Source organism: Acartia tonsa, chromosome 7 (assembly GCF_053477335.1).
Source record: "Acartia tonsa isolate MP-2025a chromosome 7, ASM5347733v1, whole genome shotgun sequence".
Classification (NCBI taxonomy): Eukaryota; Metazoa; Arthropoda; class Copepoda; order Calanoida; family Acartiidae; genus Acartia; species Acartia tonsa.
The window spans coordinates 15,758,135-15,785,365 of NC_137266.1; the positions used below are offsets into that span (position 1 = coordinate 15,758,135).

General features: G+C 32.5%; 1 protein-coding gene across 2 annotated transcripts in view; it reads right to left on the reverse strand.

The window, feature by feature from the left end:
• Nucleotides 1-1,059: 1,059 nt before the first annotated feature.
• LOC145324949 (lachesin-like) overlaps nt 1,060-27,231 on the reverse strand; it is a 139,474-nt gene continuing 113,302 nt past the window's right edge. Inside the window, exons 10-16 of one of the 2 annotated variants that reach the window (XM_080167711.1) lie at nt 20,147-20,216; nt 13,382-13,509; nt 12,297-12,409; nt 5,071-5,134; nt 4,309-4,372; nt 3,192-3,236; nt 1,060-1,291 (exon numbers count right to left, since the gene is read on the reverse strand). In XM_080167711.1, coding sequence (XP_080023837.1) covers nt 1,146-1,291; nt 3,192-3,236; nt 4,309-4,372; nt 5,071-5,134; nt 12,297-12,409; nt 13,382-13,509; nt 20,147-20,216 — 630 coding nt within the window. In that variant the 3' untranslated portion in view covers nt 1,060-1,145. The remainder of the gene's footprint in view (nt 1,292-3,191; nt 3,237-4,308; nt 4,373-5,070; nt 5,135-12,296; nt 12,410-13,381; nt 13,510-20,146; nt 20,217-27,231) is intronic. The other variant, XM_080167709.1, reaches the window with a different exon arrangement.

Genomic DNA, 27,231 nt, shown 5'->3' on the forward strand with positions numbered 1-27,231 from the left:
TAAAAAAATATTTAAGTGTGTACTAAAATACATCTAATATTACAATACTGAGTTTTTATTAATAATAAAAGGGATATAGCTTCTAAAAATATGTTTCTTTTATTAATGATAATTTTTTTTTAAATATTTGCAGTTCAATTTTGAAAAAGTTAACAGTCAAAAACTCTTGGGAATAGTTATTTATCGCATCGTATAATAGATAGCTTTCAGCGAATATTAATTTTGTGGATTTTTATTTTATTATGCTTTGAAAGCTGCCTGTAATACGATGCTATATATGATTTTTCAGTATGGCTGAGAACCACTTCTAATCCAGCGGATATTAATCAGTTTTTAAACCAAAGTGGAACATTTTTTCAGATGCCATATACTTTTTATTCTGATCTATATCAAGTTTAAATACAAATTAAGAATTTTTACATCACGTCACAGCCTTTCAAACAATTATTAATACATAAACTTTTTAACATCTAATAATCAAGGACATTCAATTATTAAGTAGCATAGCAAGGGCTAAAATTAATCTTATACGTATGTTTCATCACAAAATATTAGGGCTCAGCAGCTGCGCGTAAGCAGTCTGCAAGCTTCAGAAAAATCAATCTTTTATAATCAGATACAACTCTAAACCTGGCTCGAACAAATCCACCCTTTTTTCAAAAAAATTCAAGCTTCAAAATGTGTTTGCAATTTACACTAAGTCGCGGCTGCCGAGCCCTGCCAAAAATGCTTGATTTACAAAGTGTCCAACACAGGCAAAATATTGCACTGACAGACCGACAAATAGAGATGCTTTGCTACTAACAATAGAGAAATGGATAGAGGTCAAATTATATAAAAATCTACAACATTAATATTAAAAAAATCCACCAGTTCATGTTAATTGGTCTTTTTTAAAATACTCAATTTAAAATATTTTTGGTTAAATATACAAAGTTTAAAATAATTAAAATACTAATTTCAGGAACTTAATGCTTAAAATATATTGTTTTCTAATAAAATCTGATATCAATTAAAAAAAAACTCTAGGTAAAATTTGAATGTTATACTTCACTAATTTTTTATGAACATTTAGTTTTACTTCTAATAGGGATTTAAATCACTATTTTGAATAACATTTTATGTTTTTATTTCTTTTTAAACTTTTAATTTAGGATGTTTGTAAGGATGAAAATTGTAAGATATGTTGCCAGGTATAGTTGCTGGAAATCTGGCAGGTTGGCCGCCAGGATGGAGCAGCCGCCAGATGATACAGATTTCATCTCCATGTTTTGGGTATCTGGCCACTCGTCTGAAAAATATTATATTATTGTTTTGAAAATGTCAAACAGAGAATTTTTAAAATCTTTTAAAAACAAGGACAATTATATCTCTTATTAGCGCAGCAATGATTAAAAAGTAACTTGTTCTAGAGTAGCTGCACTATACCTTTCAAGAAAAGACAAACTATTTATTTTCAAAAGAATGATTTATTTAAAAACATTATCATTGAGCATAACTTTTGTATGACCTTGTTGAAAATGTATGACAAATTGGCCAACTCTTTCTTCATTTATCAAATGTAATAGGCTGTTTCTATAGTGCTCTACATCACAATCGTGTTGCAAGGTCAAGATAGTTGGTATGTAACTTAGGATCTCACAAAAAGTGTGGCGCGAATTTGGTTTACTTTCCAGGAAAGCTTAATACACATCGTGGGTTGGTTTTAGGCTATTTTGATAAATAAAACTAAGTTTGTCCCAAGTAAATATATGGCTTTTTTTCTGAAGATAAAGATATCACAAAATGCTTGTAAAAATTAGTTGTACTTTTTAGGGAAGCTTTATAAATGTTCTGAAATATGCATTTTTTAACTTTTGCTAAATAGTTATTCTTGGGAAATAGATTATAATAGAATTATGCTAAAATTAACGTTATTCTGTAAAGACAAATATATATTATAATAATAATAATAATAATCCCAACTGTGCTTTTATCTTATATAAAAAAAGTCCCTTAAACCCTGCTAATATTGTTGAATAATAGTGACGTCATGTATATTCTGATATAAATAGATTTATTCCAGGGAGTAAGGGAGGGGACAATGGATCGAATATTAAATTTTTAGGAGTCTCAGACTTTGGGGACTGGCTTAAAGGGAATGTGCAAGAATTAAGCAGTTTCTGACTGAGTTTGGGGACTTGCGCATAGAATGCCGCTACTCGTTATGTATGTTTTGAATATTGCAGACGGGGAGACGGGATAAGGGAAGTGGGGGGAAGGAAAATAAACACTCGTTGTGTTAGTTTGGAATGTAGCAGACGGGGAGAAGGGAGAACGGAGGTGGGGTAAAGGGGCAAGGGAAATAAACAGAATAAAAAGGGGCAGTCATATTCTTGCTAGGAGCTGGCCGGGTCCAATAATCTTTTAATATAAAAATCACACCAAAAAACCTCAATATATTTCATCAAAAACAAGTTGTGATTTCACTTTACATGACGCTATGGAAATCTATTATTCAATTAACAATCCCTTTATAATTTCCTACAAATTTATTGGATTAAACTGGATTTCATGCCCTTTCTTTGATAACTCTTATATTGAATTAATTGCACATTGTCTCCTCCCTTACTCCCTGGATTTATTCCCCCTACTTTATGCCCTTTATATAAAATTATACCAGAAAGAAAAGGATTAATAATAACAGGAGAATGCCAAATCTATCATTTCTAAAAATAAAGACTAATTTATCTGATATAAAGAAAAAACAGTTTTTGTTTTGCTCTCGAAAATTTTAAAAATACACTGCATTTAACTGTTATACTATTTTAGATGTATTGTAGATAAGATTATTAGCTTCAAAATATAATGTCATCCATGATTTCTTTGCTGATACCATAAAGTCATCCTTATAAAAATAACGTTGTATGTTTAGTAAGGGAGCTCGCCAACCACTGAACCAATGTGGTTCTCCTTCATTTTAAAACTTTTCATATGTCCAGGGAAAATTTGCAACTATTTTGGGAGGGTTACTACAACCCTTGCAATAGAAAAAAACGACCCCCACCCCCTTCAGTCAACTGATCTCTGAGGCCTCTAGGTGCGAATCTCATTAATGAAAATAATGCAATGTGATATAGGTTTCATTTGTTAATAAATAAAGCTTCAATCCTTGTTATCCCTGTTAAAAAAATTAAGATTAATTAGTTCACCTTTTGGCTCCATGGACTCCACTGGCAACTCTTTAGGAACATCCTCTGAAAAATAAAAATTAAATTACCAAACACATTGTGCCAGATTGTATATTTATTATAGTAGCGGAGCTACTCTATATGTGTAAGGTAGCAGTGTTTAGTGACCTAGGAAATTTGGGATAGATGTCACCGCTTTTGGCCTACCCATTCTATTGACGTCATAGTTCAGGGAAAGTGAAAGGGAAGAGAGAAAGAAACCCCTTAGAAAAGAGATAGGGTATAGTATATTTCTTGGCGTCAATAGAATAGATAGGCCAAAAGCAGTGACATCTATTCCCATTTTGCTAGGGCACTATAGACAGTTACTTTTATCCTCATAAAGTTAGATACCCTTTGATTGCCCGACCTTAGTCTGAAAGTCTAAACTGAACCTCAAAAGGCCAATAAATTCCATCTACTTTATTTACTAATGTCAAGCATCTGACGTAGAAACAGTAGATATGTATAATTAATGGCACAGATTTTGTTGAGATTCGAACCCACGACCTTCTCGACAATGGTAAGAAGAAGTTTGTTTTATTTAGGAGAGTTTGGACGTAATGATTATTGTTTATTTATATCTAGAAAATATGTGTGTCAATCTTTGCATTCTCTGGATAACTTTTAAATTTGATTAACTAATTCCATGTTGTGTATATATATTTTTGAGTTTGTTTGTTAGGACTATTTCATATTTAATAATAAAACTACTGTAGAAATTAATTGTGTGAGTCTGTCTATCATCTGTGCCATCTCTATCTCTTCAGCTTTATCTCCAGTTCTTTCATGCTTTCCCCACCCCTCTCTCTTTCTCTCTCTCTCTCTTTCTTTCTATTTCTCTCTCTCTCCCCCACTCTCTCTCTCTCTCTTTCTCTTTCTTTCTCTCTATCACTATCTATTCATCTCCCTCACTCTCGCTCTCCCTTTCTCTCTTTTTATCTCTCTTTATATATCTCTCTGTCTGTTTGTTGGTCTCTCTCTCTCTCTCTCTCTCTCTCTCTCTCTTTCTCTCTCTCTCTCTTTCTTTTTGTCACCTAATATCAGCTTTTCATGGACGTTATCTTCCTTGCTAAAAAGAATGTACAAAAAACCCTACCTGTCCCTCTAGTAGAAAATATGAATAGCTCCGAGTATTCTCCCCATCCATGCTCATTATGGGCCTACAAAACAATAAGGTATTAGTGGTAATTCTGCACTGATTAGCTATGACAAAATAAAAAAAAAAAAAAAAGATAATTGTAACCAGTTGCAGAGGCATCCAAGCTTTTTTATTTGGGGGGTGTAAAATTTTTTTAAGGGGGGGTAAACTTTTTTTTACCCTCCCCCCAAAATCTTTACCCCGGGGGTAAAATTTGCTTGGGGGGGGGGGGTAATTACCCCCCCTGAAATCTGTTGGCAGGGGTAAATTTTGCTTACCCCCCCCAAAAAAAAAAATTACCCACGTAGTAAAATTTTTTTTTGGGGGGCTTATCACCCCTTTAACCCCCCCCCCCCTTGGACGTCCTTGCCCGGTTGGTCAACCAGTTGCTGAGACCTTTAGTTACTACATCCAGGTTCTTTGTATTATAGGCTGTAATTATTTGTTTTTTGACAGAAGGACATCTGGTATTATATTGTAGACTAGCGGTTACGCCCCTTAAATAGAAAAAGTTTCAGTACCCTTGTAAGAAGGGAAGTTCAGTAAGTCATACAGTGGCGCCGCCTATTGGTATTTTTTTAGGGGCGATTTCTATTGGGAATGTTATACCAGGGCCTTTATAAATTTAAAGGAGAACCCTATCAGTTTAGCGGTTACAAAGATTCTTCGGTACAGACACTTAGAGATCCTTTTACTTTATTGCAAGGTTTGTTTTTATACCTGTATAATGACTTCATATCTTGCATTTGGCTCCAGAGCATAGAACAGGTAGCTGCTCTCTTGTCTGAAAAATTAAGACAAATTGAACAACATGATTATTTTATACAACTTTAAGAATAGTGCTATGACACATATAGGTTTTATGAGTAATATTTATGTTTAAATAAAGTCGGCGTAAATATTACAGAAAATTTGTTTTTGGTACTTAAAACATATTTTTCTCTTAATGTAAAATATTTTAAAAGTTATTATATTCGATGTTTTAGCAGGGCGCGACTTTAAAGCCCTGATTTTACACAAGCCAATTGGCCTAAATTTATCAAAACTATAAAATATCCAATACTTGTATATAACGAGAAAGTTTCTGGTATAAAATAATGATACTGATATAATACTGCTTTCCATCAAATTGCCTATCGAGAACTAAAACTCCTCCGCCCCCTCTCTTATTTTTCGATTAAATTGAAAAAAAGTAAGGAGGAGTAGATTCTCCAATTTATAACCCCTTCGGAGTTTGTACCCTACAACCGTCACTTATATAACCTAAAGTTAAAGCAAACAAAGTCAAAACTATACTCTCCCTTATTTTCAATTTATTTCAAAATTAAGGGGGGGGGGGTTACTGTGCTGATAATTTAAGTGTAAACCACCGATATTATATATGTATTACAGCCTACAGATATCCTCATACAAAACCTTGCATAATGCACTAAACACAGGGTCTCCAGTTTATTTGTATTACATTCAGAAAAATGGAGAAAAACATATGTATTAACCCTAAAATCGTTAATTGTCTATTTGTTGAATGAAAATACTGAATGACGTCCAAGGTGGGGGGTAATGGGGCGGTTATCCCCCTCAAGGTGTTGGGTAAAGGGTTAATTACCCCACTCAAAATTTAAAAAGATACATTAGATTGCACCCATCAAACTGTAAAGACCCTCATTTTACACCCCTCAAATAAAAAGCTTGTACGTTCCTTGCTTTTAGGCGTATAACGTCCATGTAACCTTTCTTCTAATGATAAGGCTTCTGCTAATTTTGAATGCTCTATAACTTTTGTAATAAAGTTTTCTAATTCTATGGCCTAACAACTTTGGGGACTTTTATTGAATTATGATTGGCTGGTTCATTAAGTTGAGTATGCAAACTTTTCAACCGGTAATTGTCATCTTACAGAAGGATGAAAATATGAATAATGTGAAAGACCCTATGAAAGGTATATAATACTGGCATGCATACATCTTCTTTCATCTTTAATTTACTTGCATATAATACATGTTTATCAGGGATAGAAGTATAGGACAATGGATGTTAAATTGAACTTCCAGCTAAAAAATGACTTTGGTAGGATGCAAATTTTGTAGAAAACAAGGATTGTATTAAACCCCACTTTAGGTGTAGATAATATAAAGATAAAAACGCCGGCAGGTTTTACTGAATGGATTTCAAAGATGATCACATCCATAACATTAAAGCAGAAACATCATGGAATGACTAATGGACAAAGTGAATTATAGAGCAAATAAAATGGAAAGATAACAGATTAATTAAGCTCACCTAACATCTATCTGGAATAGCAGCAGAGAAATCACATTTGTACCATAGCATTACGGACAGATAAAGTTAATTAGGAGTAGCCTTGCTTCTTTAAGAATCAGATAACATATTCCACATTTAGCCCCATATGCTTGCATTGTTAAAGTGAGAATGATAGCTTTTACCAATGGATCTATCATTACTTGGATATTACACCAGATAAAAGTAAAACTTGTAGCTGGCTAAAATAATAATCCACCCCCCTGTACCTTATCACATGCTATCCAACTGGATAAACGAACTGGCTATGTTAGTGATATCCATGATATCCATGTTAGCAACCAAAATTTAAATAATAATATCCACGTATATCTTATATCCATTGTTGTAACTTAGGCTTATAATATATAGTGTACAAAAAGTAATTTAATAAAAAGTTGTAGGAAACATGGAAATAGCAACAAAAAGGTGAGATTTATAAAAGTACGTCTGTATAGTATTCAACGCCTACATGTATTAAAGATAAACCATCTATTTTTCTTGTCGAAATTTTTCATCTATTTTTATGAAATATTCCGTAAATGTAATACCTCATTGGCAGTAAAAGTATTGATAATTGATGATTAGCTGTTGAAACAAAAATAATGACTCTTGTATACAATTGTATTTTTAAGCTTTCCTTCGAAGTATTGAAGGATCAATAAAACCATCACATTTTAAAAAATAGATTGAAAACTAGGGAGGGTAGTTTTCCCCTACTATGCCTTACCCTTATGGGGCCTTTACATGCAGTTCCATAACACTACGAGGCTACCAATATAACCTAACCTAAAATAATAGACAAAAAAAACACCGAAAAACTACCTCCTCTATCAAAGTCCTTGAGTTATTAAGCAACAATAATATTAATAAAAAACAGTACATAGTGCAGAATACAAATAAAGAAAATGAAAAAGGGAGGTTTGGTAAAGAACTTAAAACTCAAGTTTGAGAAAAAGATTTGTAAAGATGGTAGGAGAAATACTGAGAACGGGAAACAGAAAAAGTGTTCATTTTTCAAAATAGATTTTGAAAATAACATTCAAGCATGGAAGCATTGTATCAACTTACAAATTTATGGTTTTCTTCACCACTTGCCATATAATTGGTTTCCCTCAAAAGGCCTAGTGGATCACAGGATCCCCTATCCTTATTTTTAAAGAAAGCAAATATAAGTGAAGGCACAGTTTTTCGTGTGTTTGTGTTTTACTATAGATCAGGTTAGGTTAGGTTTGATTGTGTACAGGGTAACCCTGCAGAGATTAGACAGAAAGGAATAGAAAACATTACAACCCACTCTTTATGTTTAATTTATTACGAAAAAATAAACGGCTTCAATTATATCTCACTACTTTACCTAAACTATACAAGTTTACAAGTTTATTAATGGTCCTAAAAATAAAACTCTGAAAAAATTGTGAATGTTTAACCATGCTCCCTAGAAAGAATGGACTTTAGGTTAGGCAAAGCCAGAACAAAAGGAATAAATTAAAAGTTATGTGAGTTGGAGAATAAGAGAATAGGAGCTAGGTATTCATACATTCTACATATGTACCAAAACTGTTTCATAGAGTGTTCAAGATGTACAAAAATTTTTAATTTTGGGTGGGGGTAGAAATCGATGTAGTCTATACGTGGATATTATGACAGGGAAAAAAATTTAGTTGCTATTTCTACAGGAATTTATTGGTCAGCTTCTTGATCCAGTAGGATGGGAGGGGAGAGCATTGTATTGCTGACAATCTTCCACGAATCTTAAAATTTAAATCAGGGCTAACAAAACTGGTTTTAATCAGTTTGCCTGTCTAGTGTTGCACACATATATTTCAAAGTAATATTTATAATGATATTTTGACCATATTTTTTTATTTCAGCAGTCTACGTATATTCCAAATCTAGTACTAAAACTCACACTACTATACACAAGAAAGGGTTACAACATCCAGGTGGGGATAAAGGGTGGATTCTAGAGCAGCTATATACCTTAAATCACAATAGAAAATCTTCCAAAGCAAATCCTTCTATTTAAGAGCTATCTAAGCCTTTATAAAGCTTTTAATAGTTATTTCTCGTATCGTATTATAAACGGCTTTCCGCGGATATAGAATGTACAATTATAAGATTAAAACTAGTTTTTTTAGCCCCGAGGTGCCGGAGGCACCGGCTAAAAAAACTGGTTTTAATCTTATGATTGTACATTTCTATATTCGTAGAAAACTGGATATAATACGATGCTAGACATAGTTTTTTCGAATGGATGAGAACCGGTTCCTATCCACCGGATTCGAATGAATACGAGAAAAAATCTTCGAAAACCTTAAACTTTTAGATGCATGGCTATGGTAGAAGAGAAGGAGTTTATATTGGTGTTTCTAAAAGGAATTTAAGATTTAAATTTCTGAAAAAGGTCTTTAGATTTTCAATATTTGACTGTATAGCTGTCAACAAATCAACTTATGACTGGAATTTTTGGGCTTCGAGTAGATATGACCCCCTAAATAACCTCGTATAATCGAGGCTGATGCCCATGACACTGTAACGTCAGGTCAAACAGCCAAGGATAACTTTGAGAAACAGTGTCTCTTTTTTCTCTCCAAAACTACCAATTGATTTAATAACCTTTGTCTGGGTGTTTTACTTATTAATGTTTAAGAGCTGCGCATGTTTCTAAGCCAATACTACTACTATTGTTCCAGACATAGCACAGTAAGTGTTCTATTTATTACATCTCTATTATGACACGGTGGGGCCCAGACTCGAACAGTACGACCGACAGCAAGATTATTAATATGTTGTCGATGTAAATATTGTCAAACTAGCTCTTGTAAAATGTCGATTACATAGTTTTGCTAAAATAATATATTGCTAAAGTGCATAAATAGTAAGTGGCTGGCGAGATGGGCTCATTATGTTCTCTGTTTTATTTTGTTTCATCCACACAACTTCATGGGGGGGGGGTGCAACCATTTTCGCATAATATCACAAATAATAGTTATTTATCGCATCGTAATATAGACAGCTGAAAATTATAGGATTAATACCAGTTTTGTTAACCCGAGGGGCCAAAACTCCGGGTTAGCAATACAAGTAGTAATCTTATGATTTTTATTTTAATATTCGTGGAAAATTGTCTGTAATACGATGCTATGCATGCTTTTACAGTATGGCTGGTAACCAGTTCTAATCCAGCGGATAACAATCGACTTCGTATCCAGTGTTTTTATGTCAATAAACAAGATTTATTGCCTCAATATATTCCCTCCTCCCCCTCCCCCTAATTTGATAACAAAACAATTTAAAAACATGGGGAAGTGAGATAACACCACACAACTTTTCCACCTTGAGCAATCCATTGTTCTTCTTTTATTCTTGTAAAGAAAAACTTTTGATAATACTGCCTCTTAACATGCTAAACTCTTTATAAAAGTGTGAAAAAATTGTACAACATCTTTGTTGTTGTAAATGTAAAATTAATACTATACAGAAGAAGCGAAGAATTTTTGCATTCACAGTACAAATTTTTATAACTTCCCTACACATGGGTGAAACTTTTTTGATTGATCTTTGAAAGTATATTTATAATATTTTGCTCGCTATCTAAAAGCTTTTCTATAATAATGGGTCTGTCCGCAACGGATAGCTTTTATCCTTAATTTAGGCATGTTAGAATTGTCCTGTGAATTTCAAACTTGGCGAGGTGATTCCTGCAATAGTGAGGTAAAATTTTGAAAGCATAGCAATTCTATATTTTTTCTCATAATGTCCGTACGAACATGTTAATTTTAAACTTTTTTGACAACTATGTTTTTATGTGATATAATTATCCTAATCATATGATTTTTTCTGATTTTTAAGACAACAGAGTACAATGTTAAAGGCGAAGCATCTCTATAATCAAGTAATAAAAATGTAAATATGTCGTCATCCTTGTTATATCTAAAAGCCACCAAAGTTAGATAAAAAAACTTATTTATAGATTATACTTTAATTAACATATTTGATTTTAATATTCATAGAAAATGATTGGTAATACGATGCTATTTATGATTTTTTATTATGGCTAAGAACTGGTTCTAACCGGTAGTAATTAATCTGCTTCAAAGCCATATCATTACAAAGAAGCTATACTGAATAAATCAAAAAGACTGGTCAGATTTCTAGTGTTTTAATAATTTATTCCTTCAAGTTTTATTTGCTTAGGTCATTCAGTCTGGAAATCAATGGAGGGATTGAGATATTTAATCTACAATCTATTTTCCCCCCTTATACTTTCTACCTTCTGTGGAAGATTTCAACTATAAGAATTGTATGAAAATTAATCTATCATCCAATGTCCTATCTTTGTATAGCTTTTATCAATGTAACAAATTATGTAAAGTAGTAAAGTTTTCGTTTGTAAGTTATCATTTCACTAAATAATTGACTATTGACTCTAGAGACGTGATGACGCTTCTGACACAATTCCTCTCACAACACCTTTGAACATATTCTGCGTTTTAAATTGCAGTGTAACGCGCTTAATCGCCTACGGTATCAACACCCATCAGACAACCAACCCTTTGATTGCACGACCTTTGTCTGAGAAGTCCTAACTGTGCATGGTAATGAGTTGCGCCTGTTTTGGGCCAAGGCATTCCCCCTACTCTAACTATTTATGTCGTGCATCTGACATAGCAGCAGTAGGAACCATTTTTAACGTCTTTAGTTATGACTCGGTGTCGGACCGTGATTCGAACCTATCACCTTCCCGACGACGAGCGGATGCGCTACATGTTGAGCCACGGTCGTGGGTTTCACTAAACAATACACCGATTGAGTTCTCCACTTTCAGGAAGGTTCATTTATATCATATTCATTATTTAAAAAGCTTAGCAATGAACTAAAAGAGACTAAAATGCGTTTAAAAAAAGGATAAAACATGAGAAATGAAATACATTTGAAAATAAATCAACCTTTCCTTGAAATATTATATTTGACGACAAAAAATATGTAATTAAGTAGCGATTTTTTACCCAATTTTTCTCTGCAAAACATTTATAAAACATTCCCAATTAGTGAATAATTGGACATCAATTTTCAAACAATTTTGAACATATGCAACATATAATTTTGTACAACTGTTTTTATGTCAATTGCATGTAATTAACATGTTTTGCTAATTACTTTGTTTACCTCTTAGAAAGACTGTATTTGACTTTTTTTAAATGGCTTTGCAACCGATAATTAGCCGCTTACAATAAGCTAAAGGTAATCAATCTCAGAAAACCGTTCATACTACAGATTTTGTTTCGTTCAAGATTTACGGTTGTGGCTGAATTTTGAAATATAAAGTTAACTAAAGAAAACTGTTTAAGTATTTTCTTACAGCATTTTAAATCCTTAACCAGAAATTATATTACTAGATTAATAACAAGTGTGATAAAAAAAATCTAAGGGGGTTAGGATCCCCTCCCCCGAGATCTAAAAGGTTAAAAAAAACAAGGAAAACATAAGAGATCAAACTTTTATATTTTGAGATGGGTAAACTGTGGGGTTTCAAAGGTTGGAGGGGGTTAAATAATGTATTTTTAAAAAAAATTTTGGGGTTTCAACCCCTTTACCCCCACTCTTGGAAGTCCATGACAATTATTACACAGAACGAATCTCACCTTAGATTAATATGGTTGTCCCTGGGTGGGTTGAAGCCAACTGTCCCAATAGGACCATGGGGTAGAATTGTTATCCATCGACTTCGTACGTCGTACAGCGGATCGGCGGCATCCTAAAAAGTAATATGATGTTTGTATGTCTCTGCATATAATTAGTAATCGTTGCACAATTAAAGAAAGTTAAAGTATTCCTTTGTGGTAAGGGGCTGTGGGAGTTTTTCCATATTTTAGTAAAGTTGTCTTTTCGCCATACGTTCGTCTTTCATTCACGGATAACTCCAATCTTATACTTATGGATTTAATCACCATCCTTTTAGATCTGTTATTTATATTCCTGTAACAATTGGGTATTCGTAAAGAAATTGTATGTTAAGTAACATATCTTTTTTTGAATATTAAAAGTTCTGTAATTTGCAAATATTCTTTTTTTTAGTGTTGTTTCTTGAGCTTCGCTTTTAATGATGTTGCCATCCTTGTTTATTATAGTATTTCCCTTTTCTTTTTATTATAAAAAGAGGTATAATGATATTAAATGAAGCAATACCCCTAATTATAGAACAATAAAGGTAAATGATTTTGTGTATATTGATTTCTATACCAATACAAGGTGAAATTAATTCGCCTAATTTACGTTTTTCTATACGAGGTGCGAATCATTAATTTCAATAGCGAAGCTACTATAGCATTCATTTCATTTTTTGTTTGTGCATTAGTATCTTGGTAACCACTATATAGGTTACATTTTCTATTCTTTGGTTAGGCTAACTTCTTTTTGAAATTCAGGTCTAAAAGTTTTAAAAGGAGTTTTAATTTTAATTAAAACAACGATGGCTACATCCATAAAAGTAAGGCTTAACAAATCAATCAGGCAAGAGAGACAAACGAACATTTTAAGATATAGAATAACAACTCATTTAATATCCAACATTATTTAGAAGTTTGAGTAAAATGTCGTAAAAATATATCCTAATTTTTCTTGAAATATGAATGCTTAATATCATAGAAAAAGATTTCAATTGAGTCATGGTACTTCGGACATTTCTAACTATAGAGTAGCTATGCTATTGAATATGGATAAGACATACCACAAATTTTCTGTACATGATTCTGTATCCATCCACATGAGAGTACGAGTCCACCAGCCAGGTTAGGTTGTACTTGTCACTAAAGATCCCCGTAGACTGACTCAACACTGAGGGCTGGTTGGGTTTACCTACACAGATAGATAGATATATATAAATAGATACATATTTACATATACGTATATATATACTAGAGTTGGGCTCGATATAATTATCTCGCTATTGGCTAGGTTTATTCAATGTTTTATTTACTTTCTTTTGTTTATCTGAATTCTGACTATTAACCCTATTCTTCCATTATCTTCTCCCTGACGATTTCTTTCTTCAAACTATTTAAGAATCTTAATCTTTCTTTTCTTCTAATTATCGTCCTGAATTAAGGATTAAAATGTTTAGTTAACTGTTAAATTTTAGTTTAATATCTGACCACATTAAGCACGTATCGCTAGTATCAAATTATTTTAAAACTAAGTTTTCTTTTATTTACTATATTATAAAATTAAATTTTCTGTTTTATGGATAGAAATTTAATAATTCAATATAATACAAATAGCAAAATGAAATAAAAAAAGGATTTATTCTTCATACAGTAAAATAATGGATCTTATCGTTCTGGTCAATGAGAGTTTATTACGGATTATTAGAGCACTATGAGTTTTAAACATTTATCGCTTGGAAAACTTGAGCTCATATATAGACATTTATTTCCTATATAGATCTGTCATGGATCTTGATGCAATAAAGCAGGCTGTTTTGCAAATGTTAAAAATTAGAAGATTTCATTAAACAAAAGTTCCCGCAAATATAAGTATTAAATTTAGATAGATAGATAGATATTTCCACATAGAGAATAAAACTTGTACTATTATCTTAATAAGAAAAGAATCTTGAAAAGAAACCATTTAAGGGTTTATGCAAATTTCTTATGATAAAATATTTAAATTAATTGATAAATTTTTGCATAATCCTTCTGTTATAGTATTATTATTTAATATCATAAGATGCCAATATATTCTTCAATTCTATCTATAAAAGTAATAGGATTTCCATGTCTTCTGTCTTTTTTACCGAAGGATCTCGGTAATCACTGAACCGATTTGGTTCTCCTTTACATAGTAGCTTTTAATAAATCCTTGGATGCTTTAAAAATTAAAATTGAAAATTGGGGGCCTCTAGGAGCGCGGCCGCTAGCATCAGATAATTATACAATTGTTTGACAATTTAGAATTCAATATTTGATTTTAAAATAAATTTCAAAGTAGAATATCACTTCTAAAAGATAAATAAAATCATCAAATTCCATTCCTTTTTCTTCCTTTAATGAGAAATCTAATTGAAATTGAATTAATCTGTATGATTTAAAAAAAGTTTAAATTGGAATCGTAGGATCAAATATATCAAATGCGATATTAAAGTCAAAGTTACACAAATTACGCAAGATACAGTTATGTAACAAAAATAATGATGTCACAGGTAACTTAAATCTATATATATCATAAATGATAATAAACAACATTTCCCCTTTTGTATATTTGATTATTGGTTGAAAAGTGTGGACACATCATATAGTTTGGAACCAACAAATCAAAGTTCAATAAAAGTACAGTTGGTATTACAAAATTTGAACATTTAACTAGGATTTTTTTGATGATTTTTAAAAAGTAGTTTCAAAGACTTTTGTACGTCAAAATATATTGGAATACTATATACTAAATAATTAAATTGATTACTACAAATTGTACAAAAATCAGCAAACTAAAAGTAGAATAATTCTATTTTTATGTATCCATTTACGTCCATGATTCGCAGCGTTTTAAATGAGGGGTTAATAAATCTACTAAAAAAACATTATTTTATAGCTTTTTAATAAGTATTGTTTGTAAGTCCATTCGCGGATTCTCAAAACTACCTCTGGGCATAATTGTGTAATATACTAGCTGCTTCACCCTTAGCCTACAGAAAAGGGCGATGGTGTCAGAAATAGCTTTCTACAATATTTTGTACAAGTGGCTGCACCACTAGCATCCAGGGCTTTGTCTTAAAAGGGTAAGAAAGGGACAGATAATAACATAAACCATCAAAGAACTTAAATCTTAAAATATTATAGTTTTTTTTATGCCTTCTAGGAACCTATGTAAAGCTTTTATAAAAAGGAGAACTTAATCAGCTGAGTAGTTATAAAATCTATATACAAAAAAAACTTAGTACTTTATACAATAGGTTGCTGAATAGAATGTTTGTCTGTACACCCGCTGAAAAATGAAAAGTATGCCGGCCCCCCAGCCTTCGCTTCTACTGCCGCTGTCGCTTAATCTAGTTGTGAGAATGTGTATCTAATATCGATATTAGGTCCACCATCCATCCACCCACCTGCCTACCTTCTAAATACAGGGTGCAACACAATTAATTTGTTGTTCAAGGACTAACCAAAATAAATCAAAAAAGTTCATTCATATCATAAGAAGGGACAAAGTAATTTATGACATAAAACAGTTGAGTGTGATTTTTAAAAAAAGATGTATTTTTATATTAAGTAAAAGACAAAAGAATTATAGCAGATTATCTAGAACAAATAATTAACAATAATTTTAGTAATGAATTGATTTTTTAAATAGCAGGACTGCAAAAAGTGACATGAGTGACGTCAGAAAAATACTTCTAAAAGGGAAGGATAAGGGGATTAAAGTAGGAAAGGAAACCTATAAAAAAATAGATGGATAATAGACGTATTTTTATGACGTCACTCATGACACTTTCCGCAGTTCCTTAAATATATCTATAATTTTGTTAGCAGTTGTGTTTTGTATCTCCGAATGTGAAAATTTTAGCAAAGAAATAATAATAAGTAAAACAATTTGTTTTAGAACACCCTGTATGATTGAATCAAGCTAAATAAAATCATCTCCGAAAGTTTTGAAACACAAATATAGAATTTGGCAACATCCTCTGCTATTCATAATTCTATATCAAATTTTCTCCGCTTTATAAAGGCCCAGCTACTCAATGATTTCAATTTCAATAATCCTTGATATTATAGTCAATTAAATAATTAGTAATAATTAGTAATTAGTCAATAATTAGTAATCCTATTATATAAAGTAATAAGCGTTTTGTCTGTCCCGAAGGATCTCGCTAACCGCTGAACCGATATTATTATCCTTTACAGTGAAGCGTCTTATAGGTCCTGGGAAGATTTTAAACTATTTTTTTTTTGGGGGGGGGGGGGGGGGAGAAAGTGTCTTAACCTCCTTCCCTCCCAAAACTTTTTTTTACATTTTTGAAACTTTAAAATGGGATGAGGTCGACTTTCACCCCTCCTACCTTAAGTACCCCTAGAGGCTTCTAGGGGCGTAGCCGCTAGTCCTTATAATAAAGTAACATGATGTCTGTCTGTTTGTCTGTACAGAAAAACAGACAGACAGACAAACAAACAAACAGACATCCTGTTACTTTATCGTAAGGATTGATAAGCTATCCTATTTTGACAAAATAATTCTTTTTTTTTTCATCCTTTTTTTTATACATTCTATGTACAAATTTGATTTGACATAAGGTCTCGAATATTTTTCTTTTTTAAGGTTGTTTTATTTGAGGTATATAATTCCAATTTGTAGCGAAGCTACTCTATAACTTTTGATATAAATCAGTTTCTGCACATTTTAATAAAGTTGCCTTAATTAGCTAATCTTAATACTACGTTACACATTGGGCTCAATACTATACAATTTTGTTGGCTAGACCAGGAGCTAGAGTTTCCTATATCAATGTAAGGCCAAGTAAACCCTATATCCTAGATAAGATTTGATAAGTTATTTAATAATATGTAATCATTAATTCTCGCAACCTTGTGTAAAATATCCTCTGTAAGTTAGGTTCCCTATATTTTGTACAGGATTTAATGAGAAAAGTTTGTGAATTATATTGCCTAATACTTGACAACTTTCTTGATTCTAACAATATACTGTATAGTGTGCAGATTAATATACACTTTTATTACTAGCTGTATTTGGTAAGGACGTCAAAGCTCCATATGAAAAGTAGAAAATCTAATGGAAACATTGGGTTTCATATGTATTTTAGGATGGTAATATCCCTCCCCTAAACTTTTACATACATCTTAGGTAATATATATTAGGAAGGGGAATGGTTTAAGTTTTTTTTTAAGAGGGTAGGGGGTTAAATCTTTTAAATTTAATACATTCCAAAAAAAATTTAGGAGTTATTAACCCCTTTAGCCATTATACTTGTACTGTTTTATGTACTTCTGTCATATATGATGTTCAAATTAGTAAATTTTGTTTTGTATAAATGAGTGTGGAAGTATATTTTAATGGCAGTACAACTTTTATAAGCGGCTTAATAAATCACCTAACAAAATAAGATCAACAAAAATAATACGATTTGTTATTTTGTTAGTCTTAACAGAAATTTTAGAGTTAATCCATAAGTAGTGCATGCATGTCTGTCTGTCCGTTATTTAAACGGTCAGCGGTCAAATTATATTTGCTAAATTTCAATAAGAAAATTATTCTTGTTTGCCTTACGAACACAAGTCACTGTTTAACTGCTAGGAAAAGCATATTGAACTACTAAAAAAAATGTAATGTATTACCCTAATCTAAATAACATACATTCATGTAGAAATTAATTTTCTTAGACTATATGCCATGAATACAAGAGAAAAAGTGTCTTAAAATATTCTAAATTAAAATTTTCATCAATGTGTTAACTTTTATTGCTGCGCTTAGTATGAACATAAATGTATTTGCCCTTTTATAAAAAGATTAAACTAACGTCAATATCAATATTGAAAAATAATTTATTTTTAATACTATATCTTTCAAGTCTATGAAATTCATGTATAGCTTAATTTTGTAAGAAAATGGTTTAAGTTTGTTGCTGTATAGCTGTGTAGTATGATTCCATTAAATTTTTCCCAAAATAAATTCCGCTAACTTACTGCATTTAGGCCACTATATGTATATACTTTAGTATAAGGATACCCTAAAGGAGGCCCAAACCTTGAGGTAGCATAAGGCGTTAGGCTTATATAACCTAAGTCGACTTAAATCATAAATTTGCTTGCATTACATTACATCGATTAAAGATATATATTATTTACTTGAAATATATGTATTTATTTCTTAAGTTGGGTTTAGAAAGATTTATAACTAAATATTTATTTTGCAGCATGGTCAAACTGAAAAATCATGTATCGTATCGTATCATATACCATTGTCCACAAATAATTGAATATAACTTGTTGTCTTGGTAACAATGTGTGTATGTTTCTTTGTCTCATTTTATTTCATTAAAACCATTTTTTCCTTATCCCAAAGTCAATCGAAGACGACTTTTGTGCTGTCTGTAGATGCGGCATACTCCCCTGAGAGCGCTCACAAACATAAACAAAGCATCTTTCTTTTGTTTATATTCAAGCCAGCGCCATGTTTGGTTATGAGAACTCATGTATTGTCAATTGATATGTGTGTTAGCTGTGCTTAGATTCCCTCGTATGCTTTCCTGCTTGATGAGTGCATGTCCTAGGTAAGATTATTTTTTGCGGTGAACGAATATTTGAATTTTTGAATGATTTTTTTAGCTACAAAACTGATAATTTGTTTTCTTTAATTTTCATTGAAAAGAACAATTTAAATTGAATTATTTATATGTACGAATGTTTTAACATTTATTTATGATGATTCTATCTAAAAATTATTAATTTCTATTATGTTTTTGCCGTGAAAAAGTAGATTTTTGACATTTTTCTTTATTTAATTTTTATGAAAATAACCAAACCTATCGCAAGGATTTCAAAAAATTAATCTTTTATAAAAACTTATTTTATTCTGAAATGATATCAAAATTATGTATTAATTTTGTTATTATTTTTCAGTACCACCCTTTCATGGAATTCAATAAATTCTCATTAGTAACCTGTACTAATTTCACTCTGGGAAAGTAAGAGGATGTTCGGTCTATTTGACCTTAAGATCTCAAGAACGGCGAGATTTAACCGCCTACCGAACACTTGTAGAATTAATACCAGTTTAGTTGTTCTGGGACTTCGACCCCCTTGGGCCAACCAAACTGCAATTAATCCCATAAATATTAATTTAATATCCCTGGAAAGCCGTCTATAATGCGATGTGATAAATAACTATACTCTGACGCTTATTTTGTAAAATGGGTGGAATACTGAGCTAGTTATTCGTATAACTAGTGTGTATAATATTTAATTTTGATATCCGTGGAAAACTGTCTTTAATGCGATTTAATAAATAACTATTATCTGACGCTTTTTATAAAATGGGCGCAATTCTGAATTGTTTATCCGTATAACTAGTGTGTATAATGGGTCTAGATTCTATAAATCCACGACATTAACAATTATGCTATTTGCTTTTTTATTGTTTCAAACTGATTCTTTATGTTTTAAGTAGCAAAGCTACTTTATAATTTGTATTCGTGTGTCTGTGTTTCTCAATGCGGAAGCATCAAGCTACATTGCCAGTACACAAGACTGAATAATCAACACAGCAACATTTGTATGAGAAAAAGAACAATAAAATCAGATTCTGGAAGGTATTCACCTTAGATGGTTAAGTACTACATTTTTATTAGAGAACTTTTATAACTCGGACGGAGTTATACATTAGTTATAGAGTAGCTGCGCCAATAAAAAGTATAAAGTCTCGGATTGGCTTGACAATTAAAGTAAAAAGATGTTAAAGTAATCAGATGTAAAATTACAAAAGTAAAGCTTACCTGAAATTTGAATGGTCCCCCTGGACTTTCCAAGCTCATTTTCTGCTAAACACGAGTAGTTACCGAAATCCTGAAATTGATTATGGTAGTAATAATTATGTGGCAGTGATTACAATGTTATCAGAATAACATTATGCCGATTATATGTTAGCAGAAGTTTTTAAAAATAACATAATGCTTTATTGAACAAGGATGACAACATCCATAAAAGCGAAGCACTGAAACGGTAGGACAAACGGACATTAACACTAGTCTAGTGTCTGAACTGAATAATCAGAATAAAAAAGTATCGAAAGAGTCAAATCAAAATTGTAAGTAAATTTGTTGAAAAACTGCTTGATACAGGATAATGTTTTGAACATACTTACATTTTTAGGACTTGATTATAGAGTTGCTTTGCTTATACTATTGTTCTTTGTTGTCCCAGGAATCAATATACCAAAAATCAGATAAAACGGATAATTAGATCACATAAAAATTTGTTGTTAAAAAAGTAGAAAAATCAACATGTTTAAAACGGACATACGGACATTCTGGTAATGATTATAGAGTTGCTACGCTTTCTAAATCGTACCTAACTACTACAGGAATCATCATGCAAAGTTTGAAATCGATAGGACAATTCTAACATGCCTAAATTAACGAATAAAAGCTATCTATCTCGGACGGACGGACGGACGTACGGACCGACCCTAATTATATAAAAGCTTCGCTTTTAAAAATAGAATAGAGCTTGGAGGTATGGGACATTGGACTGTAAATTACACTTACACCCAAAACTTTGTTGGCTCGTTGGGTACATTTATTTAATTGTGATTAGTTGATTGCAAACTTGTAGTATCCAAACTTTCTTTCGATTTTGTCTATTATCATTGGGAATGTAATTTGATTGATCACCCATTGCCTTGTCCTTTAAGATCCCTGCAAATAGAAAACAAATAAATAGCGATGGAGCATATTGCGTTAAGATATTTATAAAAACAGAAAGACCCAGACATTTTTAGAAAAGTGTTAAAACCTTGGATAATTAATGGCAGAGTCTTTTTGCCAGGGATCTAACGGGATAAGACAATGACCGATAAATTAATGTACATCCTCAATGATAATACTCAAAAGTATCCCTTTTTAGCCTAAAATTAGTGGTTGAATCGTTTGAATACTCACCATTATAAACCAACCTAACAAAATTTACTAAAGTCCCCAAAGTTGTTTAGCCAACCAATAAGAAAATGTTATTCCAAAACTTTGGGGACTAGTGTAATAAACAACCCAATGTCCCCTCTCTTTCTGCTTTTTGGCACAAACTGAAAGAAGTACTAGGCGTACTATAAGTGTGTACATAATAAATGATTAGACATGCATACATGAATCAAGAACGTCTATAGATCCTTAGAAAAACATTCAAGATATATTTGTAATCATTAAAAGAAAATGATTTAAAAACTTAAAAGGTATGTGTCTTTGTAAGTGATTCTACTGTAAACATGGTGTATGTATGTACGTCTGAAATCTCAATAATCCCTACAGGCTACATAGAATGATCTCAATTTTTGGGCATGGGCAGGTTTTCGTCTATTTAAGTCATGGTATATCGAACCTTCCAAGAAAAAAAGGTACTGGAAAACTTTTGAATTTTCCTCGACCCTGTATCATCCTTATTTTCAGTAATGAAATTGAACTTAGAGGGGGAAATCCTCAAAACAAGCCATGACTCAAAGATTCTCTTATAAGTATGCTATGCATCTATAAAAATACATTGTGATTCTTGTGATTTGTTCATATGTAAATGTGTGGCTGGTCGCCAAATTATTTTTAAAGTTTTGTACACCCTGTACTTTTTTAAAAATCATCATAAACACGAAGAAAAAAGTGTTTCAATTCCAGAGATCTTAAGGGATAAACCAATGGACATATTGATGTACACTCCTCATCACAATGTACAAATTATCCATTCTGTAGATTATAATAGTATGTGGAAAAATTTGTATACTAAAAGGTAAGAAAAATCCAATTAAGATGTGATAAAAGTACTTAAAATTTTTTAAAGTGATTTGTTATAAAACTTTGGGTACTAGTACAACTTATAGTCAAATGTTCCTTTTCTATCTGTTTATATTCTATCTGATTTTTCTATCCTCACTGCATAATACTTTTCTGTACTTTTCTATTCAACTACTACCCTTTCAAAGTACACAATTCTAGCAGTACAAATAGTAGCAACGCATCTCTATAATGATGTGGGCGGATAGTATATGTATGTGTGTCTGTCTGTCTAGCCAAAAATAAGGAAACTTAGTCAATCAAGTTCTCATGCTTATGCATATACTATGCTCAAAGAAATAGAAGGATAGATAAATAAAGGATACTTTAATAGTAATTTAGGATAACTTTGTTAAATATTCAGACATGTTAGAATTGTCCTATAAATTGATGATTTAGTCTGATGATTCCTGGAACAATTAGGTACAATTTAGTAAGCGTTGCGACTTGAAAATCATTTCCATTAAGTTCGTATGTCCATTTTAAACATAATGAATTTAGGCTTTTTAAAAACAATATTTTGTATGATATAATCATCCTATATTATTGATTTCTAAAATATGGATTCCTGGGATCATTTGGCATAATAATAAGTAAAGCATCTCTATAATGAAGTATTTGGATGCCATTATGTCCACATGAAGCAACCAGTGTTTAAATAAATATGGTATAGTTAACTGTGTATTTTTTCTTCAAACTTCAAAATAATGTTATATATTGGATGCGCATTTAATCTATATGTTCAAGCTTCATTTTTACATATGATAGTGTGTTGATGTATAATGTACAAAAAGATTTTTATCTTATCAATTTATCTCTGAAAAAAAATATATTTAATTATAATAAATATACTTCCTTATAGCTGCTAGAATGTACATTGTTATACTTTAGATGTATTCGCCTTTGTAGACGTTGGTTTAGAGTAGCAAATGTTTATTTAGGGAAATATTGTTGCTAGTTAGGAACCAACTAGGGGCGTCGTATCTCAGTGGTAACGCACTGAGTTAGGGTGGTGAGAGTTGGAGTTCAAGTCCCTATGTGGCAACTCGAATTTCTCAGTCTTTATACATTCACGCAGCTTCCCCTGGTTGTGTAAGAAGGGAGATTATTGAGTGGTTTGGATACTTAAAAAGTCACGTACATAACATCTGTACAACACTTATCCCAAGCTCCTCTGCGAAGAGCGTCATTCATTACAGTGACTTAATTTGGGACACCTGCCATACTAGGCGAGGGTGAGGTAATAACGAGTAGCTCCCTTGAGACAGCTGGTCAAGTCATAATGTAATTGAGCGTGGAGCTTGAGCTGGCCCTATTGGCTATACAAAAGTGTCTCGTCCTTGACTACTTAATTAGGTCCAAACACTAAGAAACAATGGCTTTACACACACACACTTAGGAACCAACTAATCATTATTTAATTTAAGTACCCAAAGTTTTAATAGGATAATGCGGTTATAAAACTTTGGGTACAAGTGTAATCTACAATCAAATCAAAGGGAAATAAAGTAAACAGAAGTAGCCTAAAACCATCACTACTCTTAATTTTCAAAGGATAGGTTAAAGCTATCTTTTCTAAAAATGAATAATTCAATCATTGCAATGGTTATTCAGATCTTAACAAATTTAGAGGTAAACTGCCCTATAATAATGGTATAGTATGTATTTCGCTGAAATAAATCCACAACTTGTTTTTTTGCGTCCTTCATATTATGATATCTAATATGTATATTATTCAGGGAGTAAGGGAGGGGACAATGGATCGAATATTCAATTTTTAGGAGTCTTAGACTTTGGGTACTAGCTTAAAGGGAATGTGCAAGAATTCAGCAGTTTCTTACTGAGTTTGGGTACTTGCGCATGAAATGCCGCTACTCGTTGTGTATGTTTTGAATATTGCAGACGGGGAGAAGGGTTAAGGGAAGTGGGGGCAGGGGAAATAACTACTCGTTGTGTTAGTTTGGAGTGTAGCAGACGGGGAGAAGGGAGAAGGGAGGTGGGGCAAGGGAAATAAACAGAATAAAAAGGGGCAGTCATATTCTTGCTAGCAGCTGGCCGGGTCCAATAATCTTGTAATATAAAAATCACACCATAAAACCTCAATATATTTCATCAAAAACAAGTTGTGATTTCATTTTACATGACGCTATTGAAATCTATTATTCAATTAACCCTTACAGATCGGGCCCCTATTCCCACCTTAATAGATCGGGGGGGGGGGGGTCATATTGACCCCCCCCTCTATCTCGGCTTCTGTTACAAAGACGTAAAATTTTTTTCTGATGGTTCATGTGTATTTTTAGAGAAAATTACTTTTTCTAGTCATAGCGGTCAGGCCGCTCCTTAGCCGCTTTTTAGCGGCCAGCTGCTTAATTTTAAAACAGCTGTAGAGCGGCCAATTTTGCAGCTAGGATGACCAAATTTTAGGACGAACTTTTATTTTTCATAACAAAAAAATTACTTTTTCTGATCATCGCCGAAAAACGGCAAATAACGGAAACCGCCATTTTCGGCGGGTACGGCGGTAAAACGGCGGTTGGCGGCGCCAATTAATATTTTTATCTGTTTATTGTTGCTCAAGGATTTACCAAAAAAAATTTTAGGTCTCTAGCTGTAATAGAAGCCACGATATTCATGATATATGTCTGTAGTAAAAGCCGGACAAAAATCGGTCATAAGGTCGGTCAGGGTGCGGTCAAACGGTCATAACACCACATTTCTCATAAGGTCATTGATATCTCAGTATTCACCAAAAAAAATTTAGGTTTCTACCTTATACACAAAAGTCATAATGTAACAAGGATGACAACATCCATAAAAGCGAAGCACTGAAACGGTAGGACAAACGGACATTAACACTTGTATAGTATCTGAACTGAAAAATCGGAACATAAATGTATAAATGTCGAATCAAAATTGTAGGTAAATTTGTTGAAAAACTGCTTAAAAACAGGATAATGTTTATGGACATACTTACATTTTTGGACTTGATTATAGAGTTGCTTTGCTTATAATATTGTTCTTTGTTGTCCCAGGAATCAATATACCAAAAATCAGATCAAACGGATAATTAGATCACTTAAAAATTTGTTGTTAAAAAAGTATAAAAATCAACATGTTTAAAATGGACGTACGGACATTCTGGTAATGATTATAGAGTTGCTACGCTTTCTAAATCGTGCCCAACTACTACAGGAATCATCATGCAAAGTTTGAAATCGATAGGACAATTCTAACATGCCTAAATTAACGAATAAAAGCTATCTATCTCGGACGGACGGACGGACGGACGGACGGACGGACGGACGGACGGACCGACCCTAATTATAGAAAAGCTTCGCTTTTAAAAATTAAGATTTATTTAGAATATTTTTTTAATTTTGGTGCTACCCAACCGACTTTGACCGGACACCACGACCGACACAGACCAGATATCCTAATAAAATCAACTCTTGCCGACGTATAATTACTAAACTTAAAAAGTCATGAAGTCACAGCTCTCCATCTTACCTACAAAAAAAATGACATTGAAAAAACTAGAAGGGGGGGTTAATATGACCCCCCCCCCCGATCTGTAAGGGTTAACAATCCCTTTATAATTTCCTACAAATTTATTGGATTAAACTGGATTTCATGCCCTTTCTTTAATAACTCTTATATTGAATCAATTGCCCATTGTCCCCTCCCTTACTCCCTGATATTATTGGTATGTGTATTTGTGAGTGTGATGAAATCAGGGAGGAAGGGGACATTAGGCTGTAATATATACTGGTCTCCAAAGTTTTATAACTTAAATATTAATTAGCATTTGTAGGTTTAAAAACTTTGGGAACTCTTTAAATTAAATCTTAATTGTGTTGTAAAAACTTTTCCAACAATAATATTATTTTTCAGAAGTGGCATTTTGTTGTTATCTTAATTGGTGGTGTATATCAATTTAAATTTATGTATGCTCCGAATATGATCATTATTAAGTACTAAATTAAATACAATACTATAAACATATAATTCAGAGCTGGATCTTTAAATGTGTAACCCTTGCCGATGCCGTCGCAACTGCCGGTACTGCCAATAAAACATGGATTTAAAAAGATTTTACAGCAGTGCAATGCCAGCTATCCTAGAAATATGGATCTCTAAAATCTTCTACGGCCTCCCCAAAAATAAATTATTTTTTTAAAAAGAAATATGCGTAGCCAATTTGATTTAAAGAACCCTATTAGGTTAGTGGAAGGGCAGGAGGTACTTCTTGAAGTACTGGGGGATATTGACGTCCCTCCCCTTACCAGTCACCCTTCCTTCCAGGGATATGAAAGGTTTGCGTAGGACTAACTATCCTACCTGTAAAAATCATCACAGTTACAGAAACCACCCACAAAACCTCAAACACTTATGGCTTTAACACAGCCAGAGGTGTGCATGAAACAAGAACTGTTGGAACTGATGCTCAGTTTACTGAGAATATGAAAGATGATGGTGAAACCCGAAAGGAAGCTATCAACTTGATGACAGGACCAATAAGTTCTAAGCAAAGCTGTAAGATAGGAACCTGGAATGTTAGAACAATGTATGAGTCAACTAAAACAGCCCAAGTAGTTAAAGAAATGACAAGTTACAATATCGGAATACTTGGAATTGCAGAATGTAGATGGACAGGACAAGGACAAACCACAACCAAAGATGGCCACCTAATACTTTATTCTGGTCATGAAAGTCAACATATGTATGGGGTTGCTATAATTATCCAAAAACGACATGTCAATTCACTAATAGACTGGAAACCTATATCAGACAGAATAATTAAGGCTAGATTCCAATCAAGGCACTGCAAGTTGACCCTCATCCAATGCTATGCCCCAACAAATGACAAAAGTGAAGAAGTAAAACAAGAGTTTTATGATCAACTGCAATCAATCAGAAACTCAGTACCCAAACATGACATGTGTCTAGTTCTTGGAGATATGAATGCTAAAGTAGGAACTGACAGGACTGGAGTGGAAAATGCAATGGGACACTTTGGCATAGGTACAAGAAATGAAAATGGA